The sequence below is a fragment of the Microchirus variegatus genome (genome assembly GCF_963457635.1).
Source record: "Microchirus variegatus genome assembly, chromosome: 3".
Lineage (NCBI taxonomy): Eukaryota > Metazoa > Chordata > Actinopteri > Pleuronectiformes > Soleidae > Microchirus > Microchirus variegatus.
Genome location: NC_139804.1, coordinates 5657922 through 5679385, shown reverse-complemented (window position 1 = coordinate 5679385; position 21464 = coordinate 5657922). Strand labels below are relative to the sequence as shown.

The window sequence follows — 21464 nt, the reverse complement described above, 5'->3', positions numbered from 1 at the left end:
GTCAAAACATATCACATAATACTTTAATTAAATACCAAAAACTACTAACCCTAACATGTTTTTTCTTATAATTAAATTCAGCATCACAAATAATACATCTGCCACTTTGAAATAATATTAAAAGGGTCGTCTGACATAATATTGGACCAATAACTTCAAAGTTTTTCCAGAACGTTTCAGTGCCGGTTAAAACCACACACAATTTTTATCTTTTTATATTGTTCTTTCTGGGTAATACATTGTTATTATTTATTATCCTTATCTTTACCGTCTTCCTGCTGTAATGCTGTAAATTCCATACTGCGGTACAAATAAAATACTCTTTTATCTTACATGAGTTGTAACTCCCAACCTGTTTTCACCAAATCAAACACACACCAAAGGGCCAGTTGACAGGCTAAACCCCCAGAAAAGACATGCAACATTTCCACGAGGTGAGTAGCACTTCATTGAATAATCTACTTCATGTGACAGTCAACTTGATAACATTCACTTTACCTTGATAGCTTTGATGGCTGATTTGGTTACAGACATCATTTTTGCACGGGATATTGGAGGCTTCATATCAATCATGGAGAACAACTGATGGATAAAAAATAATTTAAAAAAGGAATCCAATCAAAAACACTGCTTTACATTATCATCATCATCATAAGATTGACAGCGCAGGCACCATACATATCTTAAGTATATACACCATCTACTACATTTACCATTCCTCGCTGTTGACAAACATTGTAAGTGTTGGCTTTCATCAATGTAAAAGTCCACAGATTAACTTGCATGGATCAATACAAACTGTCCCCAATCTCACAAGATCACAGAGCTTGTTATGGCAAGATTGAACAACCTCTCCGCACACCACGTGTACATACGGTAAATATCAAGCACTGGGACTATTATAAATCTACTTTTTAATTATTTGTTTTCACATTTAAGTTCTCTAAAATTGATAAATATTTACATCCAAATTTTCATTTGACTAGATTTTGTTTTTTTTGTTCTGAATATTCAGTTGACCACATTTACTTAATACATTATTCATTGGAAAACATATTGGCCAGGTGCACAGCAGACATAACATGCAGATTAGGGAAACCATAAGCATTCAATATAATACGTGTAAAATTAGTGGATATATATGCATAATTTGTCATAAAACGATTATATTTCCGGATTACGAAATTCTACATCATATCTTGGCCACTGACTGTACCGTTTCATATCACCATTGCATTCTACCGTTAGCAATGGTAAAGCTGCCGTTTGAGGGGGCGGTAACACTTTATAAACAGCAAATTGTTTGCACGTTTTTCACACAAACCGCACATTACGGTAATTCTTTTTCAAAATGCCAGTCTTACACATGCTAATCTAGCACGAAATAGAAATGTAACTTAATGCAACAGCCCCATTTCAATTCCATTTCAACCATACTCGAACTCAAGAAAAGCAGTTAAGTTATAGCCCAAAGTACAACGTTGCGAACTAACATACATTTATTAGACGTTTATCTCATGCGGTCATTCGAGTTAAGTTGCTAGCACCTAGCCCTTTACATGTTAGCATTAACTGTGGCGATTCAAACATAACATAACTTGACGCAACGGACACCATAACACATTATATTAACGTACCCCATCGAGTCTAATATTAAACACCGCACATTATACTATTATGTGAGGCTCTACTGCCTTTTTTTCCTGTTTATCGTGTTATCGTAAGTTGACAGTTAGCCAGGCACGGACATCACAGGCCTTATCAGATAACGAGTACATGCTAAACCGTGGAGCTCAACGACGGAACAAATCGAAGCCAAATCGTGATTTTATACGCCTTCTACGGCCACAATAACTAAAATTAAGATCAGAAACACTTAACAAACTCAATTACAATACAAATACAAAGAAAACTGTATTTCAATCAATCGATATTTTTGAGCAATCGTGTAGCACGCACAGCTAGCTCTTTGGCTAAAACATGCAAACAAACTTTACCTCCATGTTGAACGCGTTCACTGCATCCATGCTGCTTTGTTGTTTTGGGGTTTCAGGGTCGTGTGTAACTACGTACTCTTCCTAATCATAACTTTGAGGAGTCAGTAGAGATGACAAAAAAAACCCACACGCGTCGATTACACGCTCAATGTTGATCTCACCGACGCCGTGTCCCGAGAAACTGCTATGCTAGGAATGTCTCCTTCTCCGCCCATGTCTCCGCCCCGCGCTTTGACGCGTGACGTCACGACGCAATGATGCATTCACCGCTGCAAGAAAAATTTGCTTCCAATCACTTGATTGTAGTCAACAGTTGGAGCCAGACGATTTTACATGCGGGTAAGAGTTGTTTTTTCTTTATAGATAATTTATTTGAATACCGTCTTAATTTATTTCACTGTATTCGTGTTGATATAAACTCAACTTTCTGCAGATGGCATTTTTTTCCCCATGTCACAGCATTTCTTTACTCCTAAACTAAATGATGTCAGTGATGGAGAACTCTACCAGCACCGTTTCCTATGAATGGGAATATTATTATGGTTACATGGATCCTGTGATTGTAGATGAGAGCAAGCTGAGCTTCAACAAATGTACGTTTTTTTATGTGTTCTATAATGTCTTGTCTTGGTCTTATGTCGCATGAAGGTCACAGAACTTTTTCCTCTTCACCTTTCAGACTCAATTGTTATAATATTTTGGATATGTCTGGCTGCCTTTGTGGGGTTCCTTTTTCTCTTTTTGAATCTAATGTCAAGCAGTGGAAACACACAGAGGTAAGAGGACGGACAGGATGAAGCAGAAGAGAGGCCTGAATTAACATTTAAACATTTTCTTGTTTTGTTATTGCAGGAATCACAGATCCAAAATCAAAGGACGACGCAGAATATCATCGGCATAATCCGAGTAAAGGCTAATTTCTTGTGAACAAAAATGAAAGGATATGTTGTGATGAAGACAAATGTACACGCTACTAATTAAACAGAGAAATCAGAGAATAAATGTTATTAAAACTCTCGACAATGGTTGTGCTTTCTTTCAAATTCTGAATACTTATATTTATATATAAATACACAAATTAATAGCTAAGATATTGCGCTTAAACCAGCAGCGTGTGTGTGTTCATGTGAACAGTAACATGTTATAAAAAAAAAATCTTTTGAGACAAGATTTATAAATCAGCATTTTATAACAGAGGGGTTCCAGGAAACAACATTTAAAAAAAACGGCTTTAATTAGCTCTATTCAAAGTCATACACATCACATTGAACTCTTCCAGGTGGTGATGTTTTTACAGATGGCTCTGATCGCACTTAGCTGACCACGTTGGGGTGTTTTCTGTCCCGCACACTTGGCTTTGGTCACCGAACCGACGTGTGACAGGAACAGCTCTGCCGACGTGGCTCCGCTCCACAACTCGTGAATGTACAGCGACAACAGATGCAGCCCTGCTTCTGGAAAGGAAGGATAGAAAACACGAGATGTCAGTCATTGAATATAAAATAATTAAACCAATTTATTAGAAATATGATTGACCAAAATTGACTTGTTTTGTGTGAACAAAAACACCAACAATTCTTGGTATTTATTGTGAGGAACTGCAATGAAAGTTGTTTCTGTTGAGATAATATTACAATAACAGTAATAAGAAACGTGCCAGAGTTCATTCAACCAGTAAATGTTTAATTTATGGCACTCTGATCTGCTCAACAAACATCTATGACCCCAAAATGTCACCATAACAGTGGAAAAGTTAGCTGGATTCCATTGAATTTTAGTATTTTTTTTACAATAATGATCTTTGGCAGGCTCTTACCACATCTAGATGGATCATGAGTGGTTTCTGGCAGACAGGAGGAGACGACTGCCTGATGCACCTCAGGAAGTTGGCCTCGAGTCTCGAGCAAGCGCATCATAATGTTGGTGAATCGCTGCAAAGTTTCCACTTTTTCAGCGCTGCCGGAGACACACTGAGCTTCAAAGGCCCGGTGGTAGAGGCGAAGGAGGTCAACTTTCAAACCGGGATCGAGCAACACGACATCCACAATTTCCCTGTGTTTTACCACAGCCGTTTCAAGCCAGTGCAAGAAGTCCTTTGTTCTGTTTTCATCATGGGAGCCCTCCACCAAAGACCTCAGGGACCACTTGGTAAGCAGGTGTGCTGTAGCACTGGCCAGCTGACTGGGATCCAGTTTGTCTCCTGGCTGAACCTGGGGGGGTTCTGTGAGGGGAAACGCAGGCTCCCAATGTAGAAAGATACTGCTGAGGTAAAATTTACACTCCGTCAGAGAACTCTCTCCTTGTTTCTCAGTTTCGTCGTCTTCTGCCAGGTCCTCCTTCTGCGCGCAGACCTGGGAAACGGAGCCTTTACTTCTGGCCTTGTCTTTCCACGTCCCTGAAGAAGATGATGATGAAGAAGAAAACTGTTTATCCCATTAAAGATACACGGAATGATTTAGATACCGAACGTCTAATTCTCCAGTTAGTAATAGAATAAAATATGACATGCAATGTGATCACATTTAACAGCACGATACTTTTGAAGCCATATTTCAGTTCATTTCTCCACAGAGGAGAACGGGAGGTTTGGAAAAAGACAATTTTGGAGCAGTTTATAGTAAGAGGTTGTGGACTGCAATTTGATATTATTGTATTTTATATGTATGATATATATGAATGTATTAAAAAAAAGATATATAAATCACTTTAATTAACAGAAACAGACACAGGGTCTACTCTGTGCTATATTTCCGGCAGGTTCTTTATTTACCTATTATTGCTGTTGTCATTTCCCATTATATTTTTTATATGGACTCATGTGTCTGAAATAAAGGGAAGTAATTGATTATAACATGGGCCTGACTTCACTATAGGCTGAATACTTTGTAGGAATAGATGTCATATTTTTAGTGGTTACAGTATTTTTATTTTTAAAAACCGGAAGTCTGCGAAAAGTTCTATTCTTGGCTCCACAGTGCAGCACAGAGTTCTACACAAACTTCCAGCCTCAGAGGATTTATCTGTCCACTGGATACATGTTATATATGACCGCAATGTGCCTGCTAGAGCCTGCAAATTATCACTTTTCCAAATGCTAACTACTGTTAGCTCCCAGTAGCCTCTGTGGTTGATGTCATTTCCTGTCCCTTAAGTTTCATTTTACTTTTTTTTTTTTTCTTAAAGTGGACCTAAAGAGATACTACTAAACAGAGCGTTCTGAACAGGGCTGTTTTGGCAGGGTGATTGAACTGCTGTGGTGCTTCATCCTTAAGGTATTTTGACCAAAGCATGTCACAGACATGTTCATTAGGACACCAGGGAACTAGGCACATGGAGTAATAGGATATAATATGGGACCTTTAATCTAAAATGGTCATTGGACAGATATTTTGGCTTTAAGAAATATAGGCCATATTGCCATATTTTGATTTCAATTAATTGTTCAGCCCTATTTTCCAGAGATGTTCCTGTTGTATTCTCACATAGGCACCAATTTGACACTTTCAGAAAATGTCTCACATTGTGTTCTCAAATACACAACCCCTCCAGAGTTTCAAAAAAAAATGTGTGGACTGAAAAGGAATGTCACTCACCCAGCAACTCCTTTAGTCTGCACTTTTCAGACAGGACTTGTATCTGGGTGGAGAGTGGCTTGTCGCCCGAGAGCTGGGCCCAGCAGAGGAGCAGAGCGAGGACATCGGCGCAGGAGAGAGGCTGTGGGTAAAGTGTGAAGCGCTCGGCTTGTTTGTTTACACCGAGCGCCGTCCCACGATGCTTCATCACAGAGCGGAGAGTCTGCAGGAACAGGCAGAGCTGAGCAGCCTTCAGGCCCAACCTGACAGGAGAAGGCCACACAAACACTGACATCCTTGACCAAAACCATACAAGCATTTATTTTGTGCGATGTCTCAAAATTTGTCAGCATAATTCTGAGATCAAGTATCCGTGTTTGCCAAGCACAGTATTTGTCAGGTACGGTGCTTTACCTGAGGTGTTTGCTGACAGTGAGCGCCACACACAGGAATTCATTGATGAGTGGAAGAGGGAGACACTTCACTGAGTTTTGAGGCTTCTCCTCTGCAGATGATTTAGCTCCATCCACCTGCTTCTCCTTCTGCCCAAGGTTAGTGAACCACAGCACATGGAGCAGGTCTATGACGGCACTTAGCAGATGTGGGTTTCTGTTCCTAATGTGGATTAAAAAAAGCAGACACATTTCACTTACAATGGTTCTAATTGTAATAATATATAATATCAAAACTAAGACTTGAAACTACTTGCCTTTTCTCCACCATCTGTATCATCCAGGTTAAAACTCCACAGTTTTTGGTGAGATTATAAGCTGCTTTGTTCACTTTGGCAGCCCGGGACAACACCCTGATAATCTGTGCCTAGTGGAAAAAGAATTTCAAAATAAATCCAGATTAGATGGATAGATAGATTTTTTCAGAGCACCATTCGCCTTGTCCTTAGTCATCTGTTAGTTTACATGCTTTACTTCAGACTATAATCCATGCTTATGTGCTTAAATTATCCCTTTCTTCACAGACCTAAGAACTAGATTAACTAACCCTCGGTTTTTGGTTTTTTTTTAAGTGTGGTTGCATGAAGTCGACACATTACAGACACTGACTTTATCAAACATGCACAGAATATATTAGCTGCTTAACCTCACCGTTAAACACTAAAATCACAAGATAACACCTTTGAATTTATTGATGAAGACAGTAACGGATTAATAGACTCTCTAATTTTCTGTATGGACATTGGTGTGGGGAGTGAGCAGCTTACAATATTTCATTTCCAGCTAAAAAGGGCAGTCTTACATTGATTTGAGGACCATATTCCTAAAATATTGGGAGACCTAAGATGACTTTTGTAGACCTAAGCAAAATTTAAATAACTTTGTTTTTCCTACTGTCCCTGCTGGCAACCATGCTGTCAGTGACAGTGGTTAATCTGGGATCCAGGCAGGTTCATAATGAGTCAATACGCCCCTACGCACTCTAGTTTGCGTACCTGGAAGTTTTGATCGCTCAGTGGACTGCTGCTGAAGCCTAAAAGGCTCTTAAATATGCCCTGCCGCTCGCACAGCTCATAGCAGAGTCCGTCCCCTATCCCGTCCTCCAGCACGCTCAGAATCCACTCGCGTTCCATTTTATGCTGCAAGGGAGAAAAAAACAAAACAGACAGTCGGTAAACATGACCCCATATCACAGTCCCTGATCAGTCTAAACAAAACAATCCTAATCTAAGTAAAACAGATGAAGGCTGAAAGTTGTAGAGGCATGAAGAGGTCATATTGACAGTCATTAATAACCAAATCATGGTGTAAAATGTATTGTGCTGTATTTCTTGTTTTGATTTGTATTCTTTTTCATGTATTTATTTTATTAGGATGAGGATAATAAAGGCTGTGGGAAGAAACCCAGCAATGTCCCATGTTCCAATTCTGCATTCAGTACATCAGACCCTCAGTTAAAGCTCTGTTGTCTTTACTCTTACTTACTTCCTGTTTTCTTTGATTTTCTAATTGCTCCCCGTCATTTCCACTCTTATTATTATGTATACCTCGCTAGAAGAAAAAAAAACACACCAACTTCCTTAAAATACTTTACCTCCAAATCAAAGCCATAGAATAGCTTGAAGAACTCTGGGACTCTTCTGAAGTCCAAACTCTGATGGGACAGGAGAAACCTGTTCACAACCACATACATGTGGTCCTCTGGGTAAATCAGAAGAAAAACAACAAGGAAATGTTAAGTATAAGCAAGTCTTTAGTAAATATTAGGTGTTAAATGACACTGGTCATGGACAAGCTGAAGAGTTCAGGGTTACACACCAGGTTTGAGCATTTGCTGAGCCACTTTGCTGATGTAAGTGGTCATGACAAACGGGAGTCTTTGATTCTGCGTTTGAATTCCATTCTTCACCGTGTCCATCAAGTACAGAAGCTGTTTGATAAACACAGACATATCAGCATTTGTGGAGGTGATTCCTCTCACATACTGATAACACCACCACCACAACCTCCGTGTTACTGTACCTGTCTCTTCTCCCTGAACCGCGCGCCCTCCAGGTGATGGTAGAAGCAGCTCAGCACATGGTACGCCGCTCCTCTCACCTTTGGATCGTAGCTGCTTAGAGCCATGACGGTGAATCCGAGAGCGTGGGTCGACACAAATTTGACGCAGTCGATCACACATTCTGTCACACGGGAAGACGAAGAATACAACACGTGTTAGTTTTGACGACATGAACTGTAGTAAAGAAGACGGCAGTGAGATGCGCTCACCTGGCTGAAGTACGACACTGAACAGAGGCAAAAGAAAACAGGGATCGTATACGTTCCCAAGATCCTTCACTGCGTCATTGCTGTACAGCAACTCCTTGCCTTCCTATAAGAGAGCAAACCAAAACTGGAATTAAAAGTAAGCAAGCAGCAATAACCAGACCCTTGAATTATTGTGCTGATGTCACACAGACCAGAAGAATTGCGTGCATGAAAAAAGCCTGAAAGAAAAACATTTCAGGGTCACGCTCCTGACCTGGAAGCTGCTGAGAAGACTGAATGATTAATCCATTAAGGCCTGAAGTGCCTGGAAAAAATGTCAATTAAAAAAGTTCTTGAGAGCTTACACCTGTGGCTTTCCTGTGAAATTTAGTTGATTTAGATACAAAAATGTAAAAGTAAAGTGAATAATTATTTTCAATGAAAAAACAGTAAGAAAATAAAGTAATATCAACTTGTGTCAGTGCCTTGATTTAGTCCTGATGGAGTGTGAAGAACAAGAACAGCATGTAATGACTGTAACAGTCTGCCTCACATGTGACGATGATAGAGCTTACAGCGCTGTGGCATCTGCAGGTAAATCCACCGTCACCCCTGGTGCGCAGTTGTAAACCCTCCGTCGATTACGGTGGTATTTATCGTCATTATCGCCGACCTCCTCGTCTTCTAACATAATTATGTCTTAACCATAAATCCTGGTCGATTTGTTCAGAGCGTACAAAGTTATCAGCGATGACGTCATCGAAGACGAAACTCCTCAAAATCACTGCCTTCAGAAATCTCTTCGCTGTCAAAGTCCTCCATGTTCGCGCGAAGTAATTTCAAAACAATGTCACAAAGAACTCTTATACCCCCGAAAATTGACGAATCCAATTTACCGGCGTCTATGGCAGAATAAAATGCGCAGCTGCTCTCCCGGCTCTAATGGTAGAAATGCGGCAATGCTTTCCCGGCGTCAATGGGTTAAACTAACTCCGCGCAACTCTTCACCAACTGATTCACAAGCTTCGTCTGAATGGTGGATATTCAGAATTTGACCTATTTCTTTGGCCTAAGTGTTAAGATGTGTTGAAGTACAGACAAAACCAGAAAAAACAGGTGTATAGGTGTATTGTGACTGCATTGCTCTCGTTAGCATGTGAATCTTAAACAGGCATCTTTAGGCACCAAGGAAAAATTGTGATCCTATTGAGCTGCACGCCAAGTGACAAACCATTCAAATTATGACAAAGCCAACCACCAGGGGGCAGGACATCCGCTGTTCATGCACGGAGAGTTGTGCATGAACGCCGTGAACAGTTGAGTTCTTAAGATAATGCATTCACGAGGAAAGACAGCGGTTTCAGACATCACAATGAGCAACTTCTAATCAGGTCATCCATGAGTCAAAGTAACACTGTGATAAACAGAATCTGATCAACCACGTTAGTGTAGATCTTTCATATAAATAATATTCAAATCCTGACCTGTGGGATGATTTTGCGTTGCTGGGGAAACCGCGCAATCGTCTGCAGCATCAGTTCAGGTTTCAGCAGGGCCAAAACGTCGTCTGAGCTCGCCTGTTTCCACAGAGACGCTCCCAGACTTATCCTGGTCTTGTGGTGCTCCACAGCCGCTCGGCCCCACAAGAAGGACCTGAGGATTACAACCCAAACTGAGTGTTTGGCAACTTGCAAGCACCCATTTTTTTTAAATGAGAAGCATAAAAAAATTACCATGACTTACTGAAATTTCAGCAGACTGACGTGGTTTCTTTCATATTCCTGAAGCAGCAGTAGCAGTTTCTGATCTGCAAAACAAACACAAGACATAATGAAGAAGAAAGTCGACAAACAATAACAATGAAAGAGTCCTTAGATTTATTGCTTTACCTGAAGTATTCAGTGTAGCTCCATATGCTCCCAAAAACACAACAAAGTGATTGGTGTTACAGACTGTTGGGCATTTCTTCACCAGGCAGAGAAGAAGGGACACCAACGCTTCTGAAAATACAACAAAAGCAACACGAGTGCTTTCAGAGTTCTAAGGAATGTGCTTGTATTTGTTGTTTTTCTGTGTAAGGTACCTTTAACCTGACATCTGCCGGGCTCTTCATCCAGCATCGTGGGCAGGAACAGAGAATGGCTGCTGGCCATCATGTGAAGAGTAGATAAAGGAATCAAATCCTTCTGGACGTCACTGCCTTCGTATATCAGATCCACCAAGCTGCTCAAAGTGTTCAGGAAGTGATGATCTCTGTACCGATATCTAGAGGAGGAATATTTTCACTTTTAGAATCAGAGTATAAAGATTTCTGTCCAATTTCCTGTACAAGAACATGCAAAAAATGCATTTCAACATAGAATTATGATGAAATATATAAAAATAAGAACAGAAATATGCACAATGTTAATATTAATATTGATACAGAACTTGAAAAAAAAGAAGTGTGTGCACATTTAAGCAATATTTACAATACAGCTGTGTAATTTGTGTTACGATACATGAAAGATGGCCCATAATAATCATATCATGATAGATAGATAGATAGATAGATAGATAGATAGATAGATAGATAGATAGATAGATAGATAGATAGATAGATAGATAGATAGATAGATAGATAGATAGATAGATAGATAGATAGATAGATAGATAGATAGATAGATAGATAGATAGATGCTATAGCTAGTTACCTGCCATCAGATAGATAGATTGATAGATAGATAGAACAATTAGGAGTTCTATTGTCTACTTCAGTGAGATAAAGGTCCAATGTGCTGGGGTTTATTGGTAGAAAGTGAGTTTACCACCCATTGTAAAACTTTAAAATACCTTTAAAACAACAAATCTACTGTCTCATACTGTCAAGACATGACAGGATCAATCAAACAGCAGGACGGTTTCCAGAAAAATATCTTACTTCAGTCCATTCTTTACAAAAGCGTTCCATTCAGAGGCAGTGACATCTTCAGCGGACGTCTGTGGGAAGGAGATAAAGGATGAATTTCAGAGAGTAAAACAATAACTGTGTAGGTTGTATCAGGAGAGGAAACCCACCAGGAGTCTCTGCAGTCTTTCCAGGATGCTCTGCTCCTGCTTTGACGGGGAAGTAGCCTGATCTTTGTTGTGACTGAAAGACGCTGTGAGACACTTGAAGGCAGCAGCTGTGACGGACTTCTTCCACGTTCCTAGTTCTTCTGGGAAATCAGCCAGTGTCTCACTGACAATGTCCACTATTTTCCATCTGCAAGAGACAACAGTTAATAACTTGTAGAACGGAGAGTTTATTTTTATTATTATTGGGGGTTAAGTATTACCTTTCAAAACTGTCCACTTTGTGAAGAGCGTCAGGCAGACTGATGATCAAGCCCCTGATGTCCTGGATGTTTGCGGAGAGTTTGATCAGACTGGCGAGTGTTTCAGGAAACTGGGCTCCAGACTCTTCTGTCAGAGTTCCCAGGACACACTGGGACACTTTGGCAAGCAGCGCTTTCTTTAGGGATTTTAGAACTTGATTTTGCACTACAAAACACAGCAATAGAGCATATTTTATGTAATTTGCAAGAAGCAATGCCAGGAAAAAAACAGAATGAGAAATCATGATGCTGTATTCTTTGAGACCCGGCTTTAATACTAACCATCTTTGGGTCTGGCTGGGTCCTCTCTGCTTGCTACTTGCAAGTAGGTATTGATCAGTAAAATGAATGTTTCTGTCTGTTCTGAGAGCTTCTCCATGTTCGCAGGCTCTAAGCACCACGTCTCAAAGCAGAGGCGGTGGGCGGAGGAGTTCTGCAGCAGCAGAGCGCTGATGGCCTGCGAGTCTGTGTGAGGCCGCTGGAGACAGTGCAGCAGCACGTCTGTGTGGATGAGTTTGGCACTGCCGGGCTCACTGCACAGAGTCTGGTACAGGAACGCTTCCAGCGCAGGACTGGAGCAGGACAACAGCAGCGTGCTCAGGCCGTGGAGGTGCGACTGTGTGAGGAAGATGTCGTGGTCCTGGGAAGGGTTAGATTTACGCTCAGTGAGGATCTGCAGTGCCGCATTGCCGTAGACACTGAGCTGAGCATGTGTGCCTTTGCTGCCAGGGGAGATGAGTGTTTCACGGGGGAGAAGCAGCAACGTGGATACCACCTCTCTCAGACTGGAGGAATCCATGTAGCTGTGCAGAGACAGAAGAGCCTGGAAAGGTTTGGACTGCGTGTTTGCGTCCTGGGAGCTGTTTTCCATCAATTCCTTGAGAACAGCTTTTTCTACGGCTCCGGTGTAGCTCTGCAGGAACTCCAGGTGACTCAGATCATGAAGAATGGGGGCGCTGGCCTTTAGCAGTAGCAGAGTGTCATCAGTCAGCTGAGCGCAGAGGCGCTTTAGTCTGACAGGATTCAGACTGTGTGGAGGAAGAGCAGAAAGCTCCAGAGCCAGAAACCACTGCTCCAAACACGGATGCTTGAAGATGGAGCCAAGAGCTGAAACAAGGATCTAAGGAGAAAGGAGGAGAAGCATATTAGATCATTTAAAAGAGGAATAATATAATAACTTAACATTTTTAGTCACAGTGTGAGTGAATAATGATACCATTAATAAAACCTAAATGTTTCCTAACCTGCTCTTTATTAGTTTCTTCTCTGGGTGACTGGTTGAGTTCCAGGAAAAGATCTGATCCTTCCTGGAGGTTCTCTGCCGCCGCTGCTGCTGCTGGCTCGGACTTTTTGGTCTCCTCAAAGTCTTGTAGCCTCGCCACTAGATCCTGGAGTTGTCCCATTAAGGTCTTCAAAATGGCAGATCCAGTGTTTTTGGGGAACTGTGCAGAAGAAAATGATGTGCTGTGTATATTTACGACTTGACAAATAAATTAAATACTTTATAAATACTTATCCTGTGGTCTTACCGTGCCAAAGATTTCCACAGTAGATTTGACGTAGAGTAATATCTGCTTGATTGCAACTGAGAACTCATCCATCGACATGGAAGCTCGAGCCTCCTCCACATTCTTCCTGAAGGCGTCCTCAAGGAAAGCACTCGGTCCTTGGTTATAAGCGGCTTTAATCAGGGCAGTGTATGATTTGGGGGTCGACAGTCCCTCTGTGTCGCATTCAGAGGACTTGAACTGCAAAGAAACAGAAATGCGTATTATTTTTATCCCACATCAAATAATTTACACACCATCACACTTTCATGTACAAAAGTGGTGAACAACTGACCAACTCCTCGCAACACTGCTGCGGCAGCCATTTGGAGTAATACCGATGAAGGTGTACGGTGGCGGCGTGAGGAGAAGCAGGGAGGTCGGAGGACGCGAGCTCTTTATCATATTGCAGCAGAGCCAAACAGAAGGGGAGTGGCTCTCTCTGACAGTGCAGCACATCAGTGAGCACAGCACACAGGTATTCAAGTACAACTCCTAAGGCAAGAAAGGACAAGTTATTATCAATATTACAACAAATCATAGTACTAATTAAGAGAATAGAGAAAACACTTTAAAGATTAAAAGATGTACTTTTGATGCCGGAAATTGCAAATTGTGAAGCTAGAACATGGATATGGATTTAAGACTATACTGCTTTTCTGCCCCATATGTATTAAAGCTCCCATAGAGTGGTCCTATCACACATATATGTGAATTATGGAGGTCTACTTGCATACATTAACTTGTTTTTGATGGTCAAAAACCTCCTAATTGCTGCAAACGAGCCGATCAAAATCTCTCCTCACTGAAGCTCTCATCAGCCGCGCAGTTTCAGACTGAAATCTCACCCCCAGAAGACAGACTGTGTTGTGACTGCTACTCATTACCAAAACTTTGTTTTAACAATGTTTAAAAATGGCTTGGTCACGGCTCCTCGCCGCAGTCCCTTTTAACCCTTTGTCCCGGAGTCAGAAGACACTATAGGGCTAGGTAATGGCGCAGATACACACCAAAAAAAACAGCGTTACTTGGAACTTCCGGTCTATGGGAGCTTTAACCATCTTCTTCAAATCACAGCTTTACCGTTGTTTGCTGGCAGTTTGTTCCGGGCCTCCAGAGCAGCAGGCACCACCACGCTGAAGGGGAACGTCTGGATGATGAGATCTTCACTCAGAGATGGACCAAACTGCTCCATCTCACCGTCGTTACCATCCATAATGACATCCAGCATGTCTAAGACATCTATAATACACGGTCAGATGAAAAAAAAAGTATCAGAGACATGTATATTGACAGAAGACAGTGGCTTCTATTCCACCTATTTTTAATACCAATTACCATCTATGTGAGAGACAGCGATACTGGCGGTGTCGCCCTCCTGGTTGCTCAGGTTAGATTGCAGATAAGCGGCCTCCTGGACAAGGCTGGCAACCTTATCTGTGAATGTGTGGGAACCGCACATGACTTTCACCAACACCTGGAGTAAGAGACAAAGAGTTACGCAACTAAATCATCATTTAGCAAAAAAAGTTTGTCTAACAGAAATATGTTGAGCTTTAAAACAGACGCACCCTCTCCAAGAACAGGATGACAGTGTCTTGTTGGTTTGGCTCCACTTTGGTCAGCTGATCGAGCCAGAGCTCAAGTTCAGTCCAGGTGAATTCAAACACTCCACTGTCCTTTAGCACCTGGATACGTGCCAGGGAATACAGAACAGGAGTTACCTTTTTAAGCAGTTGAATATCGACATATAAACATTTTGGTTTGGTAAACCTTTCCCAAATAAAAGTGAAGGAAATGATGTCATGCCCTTAGATGGAATAATAATACAATTGTTTCTGACAATTACTCTGGAAATATATTTAAACAGTTTATTTGAGATAAACTTAAAATTTTAAGGAGTAAATATTCCTCGACCTTTTTGCCTTCCTTCAAGGTAAGCTTAAAGTTAATATCTCAAAATCTCTAATATTGCACTGAGAGCAACACACAGAAAGAAATAAAGTAACTGTTCCTTACTTTTAGAACCAGCATCCGTGTGGAGGTTTTCAAGTGGCTGCTGATGCTGCTAACAAACATCTTGAGGAGCAGATACAGCACTGACTTCTCTGCAGAGGATGACTCAGTATCTGCAGAATCCTGGGATTAAGATCATAGATCTCATTAGAGTAAAGTCAAGCAACACATTATGTACAAATGTACATGAAAATACAGGGTTTCTGCAGGTACCAGCAAATCTAATTTAATGCTTTTTAATGCCATTTCAAACATGACTAACTGCAAATACTATACATGTGCATGTGTGTATACTTACCTATATACACACATAACATTTCCATAAAATATCCTTCATTGGATTCATAAGAAAGGTCATCACAACAAAGTCTTAATTTTCGGTGCATCCCTATTTCAAATGCCTCTGAGAATCAAATTTAATGTTTTTAATGCCATTTAAGGCCTTAATTTTAGCAAAAATGATTAGGAAACCGTGAACATTAAATGTTAAATGAAACATTTTTCACCTGTAAGCGGAACCAGGAGAACTTGCTTGCAGGCAGCTCCAACGCCAACTGCAGTATCTGATATTGCAAGACAGGAGGGACTTCCTGCCTGATTCCTTTCTCCGACACAATCCCTGGAGAGAGACACATTTCAGCTATTGTTTCACATGTGGACAATAAAGACAGTTGTGATCACCACAGGAAGAACAAGAAGAAGAAAAAGGTATCACCTTTTAAGAGCTTGCTGAAGTCAAATTTGCACTGGTTAACCAGATGAGGCACCACTTTCTGGTAAAGACAAATGACTTGAAGAATCAATGCCTTCAGTACGACAATCTCAGCCGTCTCAGCAACTGTTCAACACAAAAAAAACACACATTATTATTGCCTTTCTTTTCACTTTGACATATCTGAATAAACAGTGCATATGTACTTTAAAATGTTATTTACCAGGCGGCGTATTTGTATTATCCGTCTGTTCAGCGTTCCCTTCCGTTTCAGCTTTTTTCTCTTCACCGTCCGTCTTTTCCTTCTTGCTCAGTGACTGCCACAGCGAGACGATGCTCGTCATATCAGGCAGAATCTGAAGCACAGATTCAGGTTTGTTGAACTGGTGCATCATCTTTTACTCGGCACTTTCAAGTAAAGAGTTTACCTTGCTGAGTGTCTCTCTGTACTGCTGCACCAGGTCTGTCGTCATGTCAGGAGAGAAAACCTCAGAGCTGTGCCACTCAGCCTTGTCCAGGAGGTACTCGATGCTCTTACTGGCTCTTTTCAAGATGAAATTCATCACGGACAGAGTGGTGAGCTGCACAGTTGTGTTGTTTAACTGTAAGAAAGAAGAGGATATGCATGTGATGTGTTGGCTAGGGTAATTAATGTATTTTATCCAATCCAACTTTATTTATAAATCACTTTAACAGCAGTTTCAACTGTTTGTTTCAACTAGAGCTGAAACAATTAATCAATTAATCGATTGTTAAGTTAATTGTCAACCATTTAGATAATCGATTAATCGGTTTGAAGCTTTTTTTCATGATTAAAACAAGATTTCTGATTGTTTTAGCTTGTTAAATGTGAATATTTTCTGGTTTCTTTCCTCCACATAAACTAATAAATCATTAAAACTAAATCATTTTGGTTTGCGGACAAAAACAAGACATTCGAGAACATCGTCATTTCCAGGTTTGCCAAACACTGATCAACTAATCCGAGAGAATAATCGATAAATTACAAAAATAATCGTTAGTTGCAGCTCTAGTTTCAACAGCTGAAAGTGATGTATATCAGTGATAAATAAATAACAAATAAAAACAATAATGTGATCTAATAGACCTAAGAACAAACAATAAAATACTGTAAAAATATAAAAACAACACAAATAAACAGGTCATACAATAAAACTATTAAAAAAAGATGAAAGCCAATGTCTCATACTGGGTCAAAAGCCAAAGATTAAAAATTGCTTTTAAAATCATTTTTTATGGGTTTAACCACTTACATTGAGGCCCTGTGTGAAGAAGGTCTTATTACAGACAGGAGGAAGAGATATCACCATAATCATGGAGAGCAGGCGAGGAAGAGGGATGACCTCACCAGACTGAAAGACTGTGGAAACCTCTGGTTGGGCCTCATAGATCTGACAAAAACAGTAAAAAAGGTATTACCAAACATGGATGTCTTAAGGTAATGTAAACAAAAACACCTGAAACTATTACCTTTTTGAGTAACCCGACGTTGTCCTGCCAAGCACTTTTAAGGCGCGGTGTGTAGGAGAACTGAGTCTCCTTGAAGTATCTGGCCAGTAAATCAGGATTAGCCTTCAGTATCTTCACCACCAGCTCTGCCATCAGTTCATCATCTGTAGCCTGTTTCAGGCCAACCAGGAACTGCAGCAAGACAATGTTACCAGGTCTGGAAAAAAGGAATAAAACTCACCATCAACAAAAGGAGTTTCCAAAGGAGAATGGGTAACACTTTAGATGAGGGAACACATATTCACCAGTAACTAGGTGCTTACTAACATGCATATAAGTAGCATACTATCCCTTTATTAGTAAATATTAAGCATTTATTAACAGCTTATGTAGGAAAATCATAATAGAGGTTGAATAAGGTTATGTAGAATAAGGTGTTAATATGTGCTTAATGATTACTAAGGGCTAGTATGCTACTTATAAGTACCTATTTAATGTGTTCCCTAATCTAAAATGTTGCCGGAGAATGATTTAAACTTATCATCACACAGATCGCTTACCTGCCAGCTGTGCCAAAGCTGGCATCATGAAAGCTGATGCCACGCTTACGAGAGCAACACAGGTCGAGGAGGAAACTGTGAGCAAGTTCCCGGACAACGGATACGGCAGCGTGTTCAGAGTCCTCCGCCATCTTTAACCATTTTACGAAACATGAATAACAAATTAAAACCACATGTTTAAAAAAGTACATTTGGTGAACAGAGCTTTTACTTCAATGATCACAACATAAACAACTTACTCTGTTATCATCTGTGGTTGCGTCAACAATCCCATTCCACTTGTACAGAGAAGCGACGTTGGCCAAAACGGTCGGTGTGAAAAAACGCACTTTCTGTGTTTTACTTAACACTTTGTTTAATAAAACCTGCAGAGAGTCAAAAATCAAACAATAAAATACACACACAGAGACTGAACTAAGACGTGTGTGAGCAGCCTTGAACTTACTCGAGTCTTCAGTGTGGACAATATCAAATTGACAAGAGACATCCTGTCCTCCTTCAGACCCGTATTCATGATCTCTGGCAGAAGCTCTGACACACCAAAATTAACATTTCACTAACACGCTGCAGGATAGAAAAAACAATCTTTTTGCAATCAAATGTATTTATTACCTTTGCTCTCCAAAATCTGTCCAATCGCAGCATTATCTCCCGACACCAAAAAGGACAGCACAAACTGGATATAAGCCATGCGGACATCAGGTCTCCCCTGGAAGTTTTCACAAGAGAAAAACATCATCAGCAAATCGAAACAGAACCCAAACCACTCCGACACAAACGTAAACACCGCATCCCACCTTCTTATCCCTCCTCTTTGCCAGTCCAGACAGCGCTTTGTTAATCTGAATCTGACTTAAGACCTCTCTCGCTGCGTCGGAGCCTTGGGACACCATCGCAGACAGGAGACCGAGACACTGGCGGACGAACCTGTGCGCAACGGACAAAACAACAGGAAGCATATTAACCTCTGGTTGTGTCCTTCACCTCTTGTTTAAAATGAAAATAAAATATATATAAGGACAGACATTAGTGTCCCCGTACTGACCTGTGACTTTCTGATTGGAGAGATCCCTGCACAAGTTTCATGTAGCTGGAAACCATCTTCTTCACAATGGCACTGCCAACCATGTTGAAATGGGACAGATCACTGGCTGTCCTAAGAAGGATCTTCTCCAAGCTCTCAAATATCAGTATCGTCTGGAAGGAATCAAGACCAGATCAGATCAGATCATAAAACAGCTGTCAATCAGTCAGTCAGTCAGTGCCATCCACTGAGATCAACTTACCTCACTCTCATGGTGCTTGTCTCCGTCTAGCAGTTTGAATATTTCTGCACACTCCATGGAGATTTTAATATACCCTTCAACCACATCGTACAGGTCAGAGCACGGCAGCTTCTTAGCAGTAGATATGAACGTCTCCAGTCCTGCAGGTGATACAACAAATAAGAGTTATTGGAAAGCAGGAGAGATGAGCTCCAAGCGCTACAGGCAGGCACGGGGTGCTTAAACCAAAGTGATGGAATCAAATCAATAAAAGACTAAAAGGACAGGAGATGTCACCCACACTTTTAGAATACACATTTTCATTGACAAAGCTTTGCATATTCAGACACCTGAAGACATTATCGACCTTCTCAAACCATATTATGTACCCAGTTGGACTGAGATCTGTTGACTATGACTTAATGGTTTTCTCTTGGTCAGATATAAAAACAAAATTGTGATTAATGTTATGCAATAGTGGCCCAAACTTTACAGAATGCACAGTTGAACAGGCCTTACTTTCTCGCAAGTGTTTCAGTGCCTGTTCATCATGTGTGTTCTCTTTATCTGCTTTTTAAACCAGATATGTTTGTGGTCCTCTTTAGAAGCTATAGTGTGCACATTTTAAAATGTAAACAAATGTCTGTTACATTGAAATCATTGTCAAATTCGTTCACACGATGCTGACAGAAAACTCTCCACACTAAAGCTTTAAGTTTTACTCATGTCATGCACACTGTCAATACTATTTCTATTATGATTATTGCGAGTATGCTTATTATATCTCTATTAAAAACCAAAAAGTGCATGTACAAACTCACCTTTCTTAGCCGTGGTCGCTTCTCTAAGCATAGCTTTAAATATCGTCCCGTTGAACTCCGGTTCGAGTTTTTCTTTCTTCGCCGGAGTGTCTGACTCCGCAGAGTCTTCGCCGCGACGCTTCTTCACCATTTTTATGGTGTATTGTTAGATATTATCAATGTAAAGTTGTATTTCGCTCCTCTGCCATGAAAGTTCTGTCACAATTAACCCACGTTGCGGTGTAAACAGACAGCACGCCGATTACAAATGTCATCCGGTCGGAAACTTTGTGCAGCTAAAAGGTTCCGCATGCGTTCTCGTCCGTTTTCTTTCAAAATAAACTTTAATATTCCCGCTACTTCCTCTGCATATTTAGCTGTATTGCCTTTGCACAACTCATATTATTGTGTACATTCATACATAGACAACAACTGTGTATTTAGTTGAATTTCATGTCTTATAAGATAAGAAGTCCTTTATTCGTCCCGCAGTGGGGAAATTTCCAGTGTTACAGCAGCAAGACAATAAGGATAAGGATAATAAATAATAAACATGCATTACCAAAAAGAAATAGAATCTATAAAGTACAATATATAAAGATATTAACACTGACTATAAAAATAGGTTTAAAAATAGAATGTAGAATGTACATTACAACCGGTCTGCAGAATATACACAGTATGCACATGGTATTTATAGTGTAAGGAAACAAGGCTGAGCTATTAAATAAGGATATTAAATAAGGATATGGATATTGCACTGATGAGAAAACTACAGTATAAAAAAAATGTACAGTATGAAAAATGACAATATATTGCACTTAAAAAAAATTTACGTTATGAAAAAATATATACAGTATATTACACCAATGAAAATTAACAGTATAAAGTATATATATCTTATTCTCTATATATTTGTTATTTATTCCACTAATACAAGATATTCTATTTATTCTATCTTATTTATTTGTTTACTTATTTATTAGTCAACTATTTAGTTGTATCACACCATATTCTTTAATCTCCTATGATTGAATATTATATAGTCTATAGAGTCTTCATGTATATTTGATATAACACAGATTTGTGTTTCATTTTCTTGAGCTCTGATGAAAACAACCAAAGTCTCTTGTGCCTTGTGTTTGCAGTCCTGAGTTTTCAGCGTGCCTTGTTTTAGAATCAGGCCAAAAAAAAAACACAGCATCATCATTCAGGGAGAACACAGTTTGCTGAGACCACGTAGACATAGCTGTGGTTTCTCTTTGCAGCCTATATTTGAAGAGCGTGTGGGTTTTTTTTTTCAACCCAAGTGGAGCCTCCTCTTAGTTTTTCTTCCAAGCAACTTTTGCAGACACATCTCGAATGCCAAAACTGATAAGAGACAAGTTTTTACAGCAAGGAACCAATAAAAGAAAACTTATGTCTGTCCAGTTTTGGTTTACAGGTTCTTTTATGGTAAAATTATGC

At 40.2% G+C, this 21464-nt stretch overlaps 2 protein-coding genes across 2 annotated transcripts in view; both read right to left on the bottom strand.

The window, feature by feature from the left end:
• Positions 1 to 2158, bottom strand: part of LOC310924623 (SR-related and CTD-associated factor 4-like) — a gene marked incomplete at its 3' end in the record, with an annotated part of 32905 nt that extends 30747 nt beyond the window's left edge. Inside the window, exons 1-2 of the mRNA XM_083886411.1 lie at positions 1998 to 2158; positions 499 to 582 (exon numbers count right to left, since the gene is read on the bottom strand). Coding sequence (XP_083742537.1) covers positions 499 to 582; positions 1998 to 2027 — 114 coding nt within the window. The 5' untranslated portion in view covers positions 2028 to 2158. The remainder of the gene's footprint in view (positions 1 to 498; positions 583 to 1997) is intronic.
• Positions 2159 to 3257: 1099 nt separating this feature from the next.
• On the bottom strand, positions 3258 to 20148 carry urb1 (URB1 ribosome biogenesis homolog; the record flags this gene model as incomplete). The annotated part of the gene is made up of 39 exons (XM_083886410.1): positions 3258 to 3451; positions 3814 to 4392; positions 5591 to 5832; positions 5984 to 6184; positions 6279 to 6388; positions 7017 to 7160; positions 7616 to 7722; positions 7840 to 7951; positions 8044 to 8204; positions 8293 to 8395; positions 9756 to 9924; positions 10015 to 10078; positions 10161 to 10271; positions 10355 to 10536; positions 11192 to 11250; positions 11329 to 11515; positions 11589 to 11793; positions 11910 to 12747; positions 12872 to 13069; positions 13157 to 13375; positions 13470 to 13669; positions 14258 to 14416; positions 14513 to 14651; positions 14746 to 14862; positions 15194 to 15313; positions 15697 to 15809; positions 15906 to 16028; positions 16126 to 16258; positions 16331 to 16504; positions 17177 to 17314; positions 17394 to 17589; positions 17933 to 18063; positions 18172 to 18297; positions 18378 to 18463; positions 18545 to 18641; positions 18730 to 18859; positions 18978 to 19129; positions 19219 to 19358; positions 20019 to 20148. 39 exons carry the CDS (start codon positions 20146 to 20148, stop codon positions 3258 to 3260), a joined length of 6789 nt encoding a protein of 2262 aa, XP_083742536.1.
• Between the last annotated feature and the right edge of the window lie 1316 nt (positions 20149 to 21464).